Source organism: Carassius auratus, chromosome 8, assembly GCF_003368295.1.
Source record: "Carassius auratus strain Wakin chromosome 8, ASM336829v1, whole genome shotgun sequence".
NCBI lineage: Eukaryota > Metazoa > Chordata > Actinopteri > Cypriniformes > Cyprinidae > Carassius > Carassius auratus.
Window position 1 is genome coordinate 22,172,929 of NC_039250.1, and position 12,422 is coordinate 22,185,350.

The window sequence follows — 12,422 nt, forward strand, 5'->3', positions numbered from 1 at the left end:
TTCCATAGCTAGTTTATTTAATACATAAATCTATATTCACGCAGATGTGACTGGATATATGTGGAGAATGTTGTGGATGTACAGAGAGAAAATTTAAGTGATCAACTGAAAGGAAGATAAGGATGAGAAGAAACTGAGGTAAAGGAGGACAAAAAAGATGGAAGAGAGAGAGGAATGAAGAGAAGAGAGGGAGAGATTAAAAGAAAAAGGGTGGCTGTTTTTTTTCTCCTAAGCTAAGTTCTAAGCTAATGCGCAGCTTTAGTTACACCCACCCTGAGCCGGCAAATATAAGCAGCAGTGCACACACACACACATCCATACAAAACGGCTGCCTCCTCTGCACTGGCACCGTAATCCCTTCTCTCCATTCACTTCTGCACACACACACTCTCAATGGGAGTGAGATACACCCTTTGTTGCTGTAAAAGAGACCTGGCATGCTGAAGCCATAGGCTGGTGATGCACACTGTGCGTGTGGCCAAAACGAGGAGAGAAACATAGAAAGGGAATGACACGGGAACATAAACTCATAGAAACACATGCAAAAGGACAAAAATAAGAGTGTTCACTCCAGTGCCAGTACGTGTAATCATAGCCAGAAGGCATGATGAATGTAGAAATGTTAGGGTAAGCTCTGCTTTTAACCTCCGTGCCTGTCAGCTATTAGTCATGTGAGCTTATCTGCTAACTCCAAAAGAATGCTCAGGCCTGAAACAGACCAATCACAGGCCGGACCTGGAATATGCACATCTCTGTCCAGAGTTCAGTCAAAATGATGAAACTAAGAGAAATGCACACCTGAATAGCATATTACAGCGAGAGTTTGTACAGAGGTGTACACCAGTGTGGTTACAGTTCTGTAAGCTTAATTATGGCTTATTTTAAAAGAAATAACAAAATTTAATTTCAAGTGGGAAATAACTGCCCATATTCAATACATCTGAATGATTTAATCTAATTAGTCTGTTTGTCTCATAAAAATACAATAAAATAAAAAATGATATGTTTTACACTGACTTCAAACTTAAACTGAAACTATGCTATAATGCCTGTCAAGAAATGAGATGGACCTTAATAAGTCTACCTGTGGAACAACCATATATGTGGGTCAGTATGTGTGCCTTTTTGGTGTCCTGTAACTCATTTGGCATGATAACTTAACATAAAAATGACTATGAAAGGTTGTGTTATATTAAGAAATTTGAATATTCATTAAATAGATTTTGTGTGTGTGTAAGAGGATGCATGTTATTTTGCGTGTCCCATGCACTGCTCATTAATCATAGTAGAATATTGTCAAATAATAAAATAAAAAAAATCTAGTAATATTTTGTTAAATAAGTGAATACTCAATTTGAGTGTACAAATCATTTTGTAATAAAAAATGATAGTTTTATTTAATAAAAAAGAAGAGTTTGTCCATGTCTTGAATGGTTGAATGGTTGTCCACGCTGACCTATTAGGCAGTCCGCCCTTTTAAGAAAAGGCAATCCCCTTTAGTGACATCAGAACAGCAGATTTATTTATTTAATTAATTAATTATTTTTTGTTTGTGTGGGGATTTCAACTTTTGGGATGAAGTTAGTAAGTTGGTAACTTTTCAACTGACAAATTTTCTTCATATGAGTATGATTACTTGCTTTTTACATATCCACCCGGTAGTCATAGCATATGCCAGAAGTGATACGATACAGGATTTTCAAAATATGTACAGTACGTATAAATATACCAAATTCTCTTCAAGGACCAGACTAAATATTTAGCTAGTCACAGTTTGTGGTAAACTAATATGCTAACTGAAGTTAAATCTGTCCACCCTGTCGGCCACTTTGACTCAATTTCTTTTCTTTTTTTTTTTTTTCTTTTTTTTACAATTGTATAGATTTATGTAAAATGTCTCTACTAATCTACACTAATTATTATAATTCATATAATCCCATACTATAAAAATATACCCTGAAGTATTTTTAGCAATTAAATACCTACTTTCAAGGGCCATTGTCTTACTAAATCACTCGAACTTAGCTATCTTGTTCATAATTGACTTGATGTAGTTACTAATTAGTCAACTTTAAATTATGTATCTTTTATGGCACTTCAAGGTGTTGGAAAGATCAAGTAATTAGTGTAATATGTGCCCACACGTTGCTATATTCTAACATTGTTTATCCTTTTACACAGGTTAATGCAATACAGTTGCAAGACCAATGAAAAAAGATTTTCTCAAACACCTCTGCACATTTTTCTCTATTATCGCCACAATACTGTATTTTCTGTATCATAGCCATTTAAAACACTAAAAATAATATTTCTTCTGAGAAATAAATTATTCAAAATAATGGGATAACTCTTACTAAGATTAAAAAAGAGATTGATTTTAATACATTGTCCAAAATCAATTTCATCTAAATATAGCATTCCTGTGTGATTGTAATTGGTTTGTTAATATATTTTCTAACTAAAGGAGTCACATCTGGGACATATTTGCAGGGCTGAGCCAAACAAAGAGGATTTAGAGCTGTCAGTCAAACATTTTATTGGAACTGACTAGCCAATAGCTGCTGGGCAAAATGAACATAGTATTTAAACAAGGTGCAATACCACTTTAAGAATCTGAGAACATCAAAGGGACACATTCCTGTCAGCTCCATCTATCGAATCCCAGACCTTTCGACATGATTCCAGGGCTCAGGGAGGTTTCCGAAATGCTGAAGTGATTCCAGGCCCAGGGAACCCTTTTAGAACTCAAAACAGGTTCTAGGACTGGAAGAAGATTCTGGAGTGAGGCAATGCAGTCTGGATGGGGCAGATACAGGCGGCCTGTTCTGCTTCTTCAGCTGCTGGAGCTGAGCTGCTGTCATAGCAACAGCAGCCGACATCACCAGCAGTCCCAGCATGGTCCTCGACACAGCCCCGGAGCACTCGCACTACACAGAGAAAGAGAGGATGCTCACATACCAGCACTCACATATGCGGAAACGGACTAACACAACACAGCTAATACATCACCAAACACGAGCACACTGTCACAGAGCATTTTCGAAATTAACACACCAAATACACACACAGAACCTGACATTCAGAGGACATTTTAAACACACACACTATATATATCACAACATAGCAATAACATAGGCATAATAAAGATATGCCATAAATGATCTGTTAGCTAACTTTACAAGTATACCCACACACATATATATATATTTATCAGAAAATTATCAGCTTGGAAATTAATAGTGACTATTTTCACTACTTATCTTATTGTTATTATAAACAATATATAATCTTTTTCTCAATATAAAATTTATTCACAAGTGGGCAGAGTGCTGCTAAGCTAATTACAATATTACTTTAACAACAGCGCTCAGGTCAATTTACTTGAACACTTAAGAGTTGGAACACCAGAATCCTTCATGTAAGTTAATAAACCGAAAAACAAATCATTTTAAAATAGTTTAGTTAACACATTTTTAAATATAAAGAAAAAATAAAAATCTTTTGTAAAGAATAGTGAAATGTTTTCTGTTCTGGTAATGTTTCACTACATTCAATGTATTAAAGTGCATGATTATAAATGGTATAAATTAGTGGCTTTTGTTTACTTGTATAAATATTGTTATGGCCTACATTGGTTTTATTTTAACCTTTTGTATATTATTGTGAAACTGTTTAAAACGGGGTAACCTACTTTAGCATTCCCCAAAATCAATATACTGCTAAAAAATAATGACTTAAATCCCATTGCTATTGTTGTTTTGTAATCATTGTCATTTTACATGAGCGTAAAAAAACATCTGAAACATGCTGATGACGTATATGCGGATTATTTCATTCAGTCTAGCCTGTTTCAGTATGTAGCCTACGCAATAGGAATATTTTCACTTTGTTGATTTATAGAAATATAAAGTCATTTTCCCCTTTTGTTTGTATCGGAAATTTTCTCTTTATTGCGACACCAGATACTGCCTACCCGCTTTGTAACCACTGCATCCACGCGCTGCACTGTCTAACGTTACTTCCTGAAAAATAAAGAGACTTGAGATACAAAGGAAAACACTACTTCGTTACGGCTGCTTTTTATTTCATTGTAAGCCACTGAAGTCGTTTCTGTATCAAAACTGACAGTAGCTACGAAATCTTGAGGATTCTAAACGAGAAATGTCAATTTGGGACGGTCTGTAGCGTGGTGGCGGCAGCATTGCACGCGCAGGTCCGATTCAAACAGGTGGAAATAGTGGGACGGTCCTATCGCGTGACGGCGGCTCGTGAAGGAGGTCTGTTTTAAACCGCACAGCGTTTTTTGTTTGAACCAATGCTATTAAAATAATTCGAGTCGTTTTTTGCTGAAAAGTCTCGCGCGCGAATGACATCAACAGGATTGTGCCACATCCCGTTTTAGAACGCTGTCTCGCGCCGGTCGTTTAAAAAGTGGGCCGTTAAAATCTGTTACACGCCGAGCTCTGTCACCCCTTCCTTGAGCCAGAAAGGTTGTGTGTGTTTTTTGTTTTTTACATTTACGGCATCGACCCTCGGGGTTTTTCCCACTTGCTCTGGTCCCCGAGCCGTTTACGCAAAGGTGGGAGATACCCGCTTGGTAGGACAGCCCCCTCTCTCAGTTCCTCAGCGGATGATGTGTGCAAGTGACATTTGCCGTTGCGGTTTGGGACAGTAGGCGAGGCGTCTCTGCAAACAGGTGTGCGACTGCCCAAAACAGACACGCTTAGTACGACTTTTTTCGCCTTGTTTAGTGGAGGTGGACCTCCAGCACCGGTGTCAAAGCGATCATCCTCGTAGCGGGACAGGGAGAGGAGGGGGAGTCTACTGTCGTTATCAGGCTTTGTAGTTGCATTTGATCGTTTCGAAAAGGGGCTTGCGGCTCACAAAGAGGAAGGGATGGCAACTAAGAAACCATGCGCGGATTTAACAAAAAGAAGCCGAAGTCCCGTCGTGCTGGAGGCTGAGATGTTCAGCGAATTTCAGGACTGGTGTCTCCGGACTTATGGAGACTCGGGTAAAACAAAGACAGTGACTCGCCGAAAATACAACAAAATCATGCAGACCCTGCTACAGAACGAGGAGTCGGACGGTGTCTATGTCGACAACAGCCACATCAACGCCAAATTCAAATTCTGGGTGAAGTCCAAAGGCTTTCAGGTCGGCAGCAACATCTTGGGCGAGCACAACAAGAAAGAGTCATCGGGGAAGCCCGTCCTGTACGTCCCTGTCAAGTCTACGGTAAAGTGCTTTTTTACAGTTGACTATTTGTGAGTGAATTGTGTGTGTGTGTGTGTGTGTGTGTGTGTGTGTGTGATTGTGGGACTTTAACTCTCAATATGGTTCAGCTGATGCTGGAGCCCTTTCTCAATATGTTTCGGGACAGCTCGTTTGATTCCACCTACGTGCAGCCCACATTGCTGTGCGCAACTTTTCAATCTTACACCTCGGGTTGACCGAGCTTATTCATCCCTCACCCCAACCGGGCAGAACAGTCTTACTCTGAGAGCTGGCTGCCATAGCAACGCCGGTCCCTCTTAGCAATAACGGCGGTGTAGTAATGGTATCTGACGAATTGGTATGACGTTGTCCTGCTGACGGGATCGGGATGTCACAGAAAATTACAACGTGGGCCGTTTTTTAATCCCAGCAAATCATGATAATACTGATTGAGAGAACGTTATTTTATTCACTTTGCCTTGTGTCACTGGACGTTTGAAGGCGGGGGCGCGTGTGTGTGGTGAGCCCGTGTACCCAATTTTTGGGGATATCGGCGCGCGCACCGAGAGTTTTCCTAAGGAGCTAACGATATGGTGGACGTCAAAATACAGCTATATAGCTCTAAACGAATAGGTATGTTCTGAGAAATGAGTGTTTGGGGGACTTCAGCTGCTCTCGTGGACCACTTGAGGGTCTGCTCCTCCTGTGGGCATCTCAGGCACTGACACTCGCGCGCTCGCCGATCAGTGTGTCATTTAACCAACATTCAAGCTGAATAAAAACAGCGTGCTTAGAGCAAGTGTTAATGCTCACCTATGTCAACATTGTGCCTCGTACGTTTTTATTCTGGAGAGGGAAAGCAAGCTCTTGCATTGTTCTGTACCGGATGAGGGAGGAGCGGACGGTTGGCACCCGTTGCTCTGGTAACCTACCTGTTCTGCTCTACAATGCTCGCGTTTTTTTGCACACATCCCAGGACTATGACAGAATCCATCATTAGAAAGACAGCCAAAGCAAGGGCTCATTTAGAATCAGTTTGATGAACAAGGAATGGACAAAAATTCTGTACTCCGAGGATGAGCGATGTTTAATTTGTTCGACGCATAAAGGCGTTTGGTCACGAAGCTTATTTAAAGATCCGGTCTGGACAGTAATAGTTTTTAATAATAGTTCATTAGACAGAAATAGTTGTCACGACCTGTCATTCTTTTTATTTTTTATTTAGCATGTAAAATGACCAGATTTTATGTACTATAAAGGCTGAGATATACATGCAAGTGACTGTTTTCTTGAACACTAGGAGGTCCTCGACTACCACCGGTGCATTATGCCGTTCAGGGTGTCATGAACAGACACCATTTTGAGTATTGCCCTCAAGGGGTCCCACCAACAGACCTTTGTCTGCCATTCAGGAGGGACCAACTCCCCTGAGACTGGCACACCTCAGCCTGAGAAAAATAAGCCCTCAAATTAGAAACAATGGTGACAAGACTGTTTTTTAATGAGTATTTTAATATCTGTTCATATCTATTTCACTATTGACATAAAATCCCAGGTGTTTGACTATGGATTTAAAAACACAACAAGGATCAGTAATCATGCCAACGGGAGCCACCAAGTAAGCACTTTGTACAAAAAAAGTATCATTTAACATTTTTTTTTAAATAACCAAAGCTAAATTAACATCAATTAATCCTCGTTAACAGATAATTGCTATGCAACCATTTGACAGCTCCTAACAGGCATCTCCCAGCGTGCTTTTCATTTAAAAGACTGTTAAGAAGAAATGAGGCAGAACTCTGAACATAGTAACGTCTCCAGCCAGTTAACCCTTCACACAGATGTATGGGTTAAACTACCCAAAGGACATCCAGTGAGCCTGTGGCAATTACAGATTCTCTATCCATAAATTACTCCTGTAATGGATTGAATGTGCAAGTCAAAGATGTGAAACTGAAGTTCATGATTACACATATGTATTACTCATTTAGAAATACGGCCCTCCCTTCAGCATACATGCACATTTCTCCACCCACCGCTTCCTCTCTCTTTCTGACGACGTCTTCATACACTGGGCATTCACTATCATTATTTAACAGCTCCCTAATGCCGTATTTGTCATTCTGTCCCTCTCTAGAGACTCTGTGGGACCTAATACACCCTCCTGTCACTGCATGACACATACACATAATACACTACATCACACAAACGATCTGTCAGTCACACGGATGACCAGTTCTGTCATATGGAAGAGGTTAAATGATCTGTAGCCATAGTGTACAGTGCTGTGAAAAGGTTTTTGCCCGCTTCTGGTTTTATTTACATTTTTTGTATTTGTCACTTAAAGGATTCAGATCAGCAAAAAAATATATATAATATTACACAAAGATAATGCAAATAAATACAAATGCAGTTTTTAAATGATGATTTCATATATTAATGAAGAAAAGCTGTCCAAAACTACCTGGCCCTTAGTGAAAAATTTATTCTGTTAAATCATGGGCTCACTTGCCTTAGTTTAGGTCAGTGTTCATGATTCAACAATAAGAATATTCTCAAGACTTTTGGCAAATATTATGTGGACTGCTGAGACAAAAGTTTTTCTGACTTTTTGGAGGGTGTGTGCCTTGTTACATCTGGTGTAAAAACCAACACAGCATTTCATAAAAAACATCATACCAACCATTAAACATGGTGATGGTGTAGTGATGGCCTAGGGCTGAACGACTTGCCATAATTGATGGAACCATGAATTCTGCACTCTGTCAGAAAATCCTGAAGAATTTCTGGCCATCAGTTTGTGACCTCAAGCATAAATGCAATTGGGTTATGTAGTAGGACAATGTCCCAAATACAACAGCAAGTTCACCTCTGAATGGCTCAAGAAAAAAATAAGGTATTGGAGTGGCCAAGTCAAAGTACAGACTTAAATGGAGATGGAGATGCTGTGGCATGACCGTAAACAGTCCCCAGTCATGCTCGAAAACCCTCCAAAGTGTCGCTGAATTAAAACAATTGTGCAAAGAAGAGTGGGCCAAAATTCCTCCACAGCGATGTGAAAGACTCATTGCCAGTTATCGCAAACGCTTGTTACTGTAAAGGGTGGAACAACAAGTTATTAGATTTAGGGGGCAATTACTTTTTCCATAGGGCCAGGCAGATTTGGACAGCTTTTTTCCCTTAACCCATTAAATCCCAAATTTTTCCCAGACGTGAAAATATCCAAATGATGTGTCATTAGTAACCCTTTGAAATAATCATTAATTATTATTTTTAATTATTTTGGAAAAGTGTGTGAAAAAATGTGTTTTATGTTCGGTGGGATAATGTGTGTACTGAAATAACATATTTCTGTAGTCATAAAAATGGTTAGATATCTAGAGCTATCTTTTGTTTCATCACATTCTAGGGTTACTAGTATGCATAAAAAACTTATGCAACATTGATAGGAACATTGAGATTAAAAAAAAGTTTACTTTTTTTATATATAACATAATTTTTTTTTGTATTACAACATCATTATTGTAATTTTTTTGTAACATTTACATTTTTAATTTAGCAACATTTTGTCACTGAAACATTTTATTGTCATTTTCACTAGCAACTGCAATTACATTTATATTGTATATCTAAGTTCACTGTTATTCCACTGATCACTATTATCACAGTCAATATGTTTACTCATTCTACGACCACACTCAACAAAACTAAATATATGTGAATGCACATATTTATACTAGACACCCTAAAGATCACGTGTACCAAACATCTTTACAAGCATTTAGTTTTGGAGCTTTGATGCAGCCATCATTTCTCAAGTGTAACCAGTGGCGGCTCCAGACAATTTTGATTGGGGGGGCAATGGGGGGGTCCTGGTCTTTTCAAGGGGGGTCTCATGAAAACCAACAAAAAATACAGTGGACATGGCTAATAATTGCATATTTCTGCTACTAAACAAAAAAAACACCTTTGCAATGTAAACAAATGACAGGCTACATTTGTTATTCATATCCTTCACACTGCACTTTCATGTCAGGTATATTATGCATTTTTATTGACATTGATATTTTTATATTTATTTCCAGATAGATATTATTGAGTTTACAGGCTAAAGTGGTCTTGCTGTTGTAAACACTGTTGCTTTTGTAGAAAAAATATTTGCATCACATTTAAAATATAATTATATTTTAATTCATTTCTGAATTGTTTTTATTTTTATAATGATAATTCAGAGAATGAGAAAATCTGAATAAGCCTTACCAGTGTTGTGATAATTATTTTTACGTGTTAAAAATAAATAAGTACTGTAATATAATAAAAGTTTATTCAAATAACATAAAAAAGACCAGACCCCTCGATGTCTGTGAAACTTTTCTCCCTCAAACAGCACGCTACACACAGCAATATAAACAACGTATCTGCATGTTCTCACATCACATCGTTCTTGTAAAATAATAATAAGTAAATAAACACCAAAATCACTTCACTGAGAATGAAACACCACTTACCAGCTGCCACGGTGTTGAAAATATCCTCTAGCAATTAAAAAATGCGCGTGCAGCATGAGGAATCTTCCCGGTTGGATGAGGTCGTAGTCAGGTGAACTGTCATCATGTTGGTCATTTTATTTACGGCTAAATTATTATTAATAAATTGTACTAATATTATGATTGGGCGTGGGCAGGCATTCACAAAAGTTTATGTTATTACAAAAAAAAAATTGAGGAAATTTTGCTTTGACAAAAGGGCACTTAAGGGGCAAAGGAGCAGGTGCTCAAGTGAACCGGTTCTTTCGGACAATTCGATCAAATAAACCAGCTGAAAAAAAATGGTTCACCGGTTCTTTTGCGCTCGATGTAATGCCGTCATTGGCGATGATTGCCCTTCATTCAAGCCTTTGGTTTACCCGCGCTTATAACATTAGCACAGAATCAGTTCAGAATCAATCACCAAAATAATCAGTTCGGTTCAGATGTGCTCTGTGTCAGTCTGCTTCGCGCTGAATCACGCATGCGCAGTTATCATCAGCTCATCGGTTCTCGAATCGGACGCATCCGACAGAAACGGTTCTCGGTTCAGTGTATGAATAAATGTCGAAATAATTATTATTTATTATTGTTCTGCGTAGTTTGAAGAGAAACATTTTGGGATCTTTATCCCGAATATATATATTTTTTAATCAGGAAGAGGCTGGGGGGTCAAATGGGGGGTCAAGGCATTTTTTGGCAGGGTCTTGAGACCCCCCAAGACCCCCCCTGGCGCCGCCGGTGAGTGTAACAAATATGCAATATATATATATATATATATATATATATATATATATATATATATATATATATATATTGCTTAATCATGGTTAAAGTTATTTAGTATCTGTTGTTAAAGTATAATTAGTACACTCTCCCCTCTGGTTGTGACTAAAATGAATCCAAGCGGCTGAGGTCACTTTCTTTCATACCCACCCTGCCATGTTCTTAACCAACCAGCATGCCACAAAGTGTCCAAGATCAAGGAAGTGCAACCATTCACAAACTCGAGTGAGATGTTCACATCAGCGTTATTATCTCATCAAAGACTGGAACAGTAGGGGATCCTTCCCAACCTGCTCTACGCAAATTAGACAACAAACAAAGAAAGAACAAACAAAACAGAGAATAAAAAGAGGAACAGAGGCAACTGGGGACCCAGTTTTTTTTTTTTTTTTTGCAGTAATAAGAAGAGAAATTGTGGCATAATGTATATGTACTTCCACTTAGCACAATTCTAATCATTTGAATCATGTAAAAGTTCATAAAAAAAGCAGGTTGGGAAGAGGATATTTAAACAAAAAACTGTCATGTTTATAGAGTCAGTGTTTTTTGTTTGTTTTTTTTAACACTTTTTTAACATGTTTAATTCGTACTTCTACTTTTATTTCCTGCTTCTTTTTTTGTGTCAGAAGACAGATAGTGTACACTGTCATTTTTTAGACACTCTCTCCATCTTTTCTCTTCATCATCAGCAATAAACACAAAATTGACTTCATCCAGGGAACTCCCTGCCAGCTCCTATCTGAACATTCTCCTCTCCATCTTCCTAGTCTGTAACCCAATGAGAACAGTGTCTTCCTTTTCACCTTCCCCTGGGTGGCAGGGCTGCAGGCTGCCATGGTGTGGGTCGGAGCCCCAGTGCAGTGTGGGATGCAGAAGAGTGGCTGTGGGCCTCTCTGGTGCAGCAACACCATGGGTGTGCCAAGTTTCAGTGTGTGTGGGTGAGAGGGAGGGGGTAGAGCAGGGACACTTTATCCTGTGTGGTTTTAAAAGTGTTACAATGTCATTGTGGAAGAAAGAGAGAGAAAGAAAAGCAAAAAAGCCACTAATAGCATATAAGTCGATCAGCCCATGCTATTCTGTCAGCGCTGACTGGGCTCACAGCGCACATATCATTCATAAAGCTATTAAATATGTATTTGTTGTGTCACAGGCCCACTGTAGACTTTGTTTCATGAGAGTGGTGCTCGATTCAGCTGCAGGGCATCACAAGCTCGCTCTGCTCTCTGTCTGTCAAATTCTTTCTTTATATAGCTTTAATATTCTCTCTCTCCCTGTCTCTTGATCTATTTCTGCTCTTTCTCTTTGTTGCTGTCTTTCTAGTGAGGTGGAGTAACTTCATTTATCACCTGTTATGTCCTGTGGCTAACACTTGGAGCAAAAACATACTCACATGCAGTCAAACATGAAATGTCATGTTTAGTTGTGACCACAAGTTCACAGGTGTTTAAAATGATAGAAAAATGATTTTTCTGTTGCCAAAATCGGGTCAGTCGTTCATGGTTTTACTCACCAGTTGTTCATTGTTTTAATCACACGATATTATCTATTTATTCTAAGCGCATTTTTGTCTGCCGCTTAAAATTTTTGAGCTCATTATAGCAGGATTGATTATTATTGGCTGTCAATGTTTTTATCGTTCATCAGCTGGAAAATATCATTCTGAAAGAGATTGTTTTTTTTTGTTTTTTTTTTTCTCTGTGCATTTGTTATTATAGCTGTGGTGTGGACCCTGCTATTCTTTAATATTGAGAATGATTTTTAGAACTATATCTTCATCATTATCTTTAAAATTATCGTTCTTGGTGGGAACAGGCCTTTGTACTGGCTCTATATCTCAAAAATTTATCAATTCTATTTTTAATAGCATATTTTATACACTATCATTTGAATGTT

At 38.4% G+C, this 12,422-nt stretch overlaps 1 protein-coding gene across 1 annotated transcript in view; it reads left to right on the top strand.

Annotated features, from left to right (window-relative positions):
* The first annotated feature begins 4,357 nt into the window (after positions 1–4,357).
* nol4la (nucleolar protein 4-like a) overlaps positions 4,358–12,422 on the top strand; it is a 43,548-nt gene continuing 35,483 nt past the window's right edge. Inside the window, exon 1 of the mRNA XM_026270304.1 lies at positions 4,358–5,238. Coding sequence (XP_026126089.1) covers positions 4,897–5,238 — 342 coding nt within the window. The 5' untranslated portion in view covers positions 4,358–4,896. The remainder of the gene's footprint in view (positions 5,239–12,422) is intronic.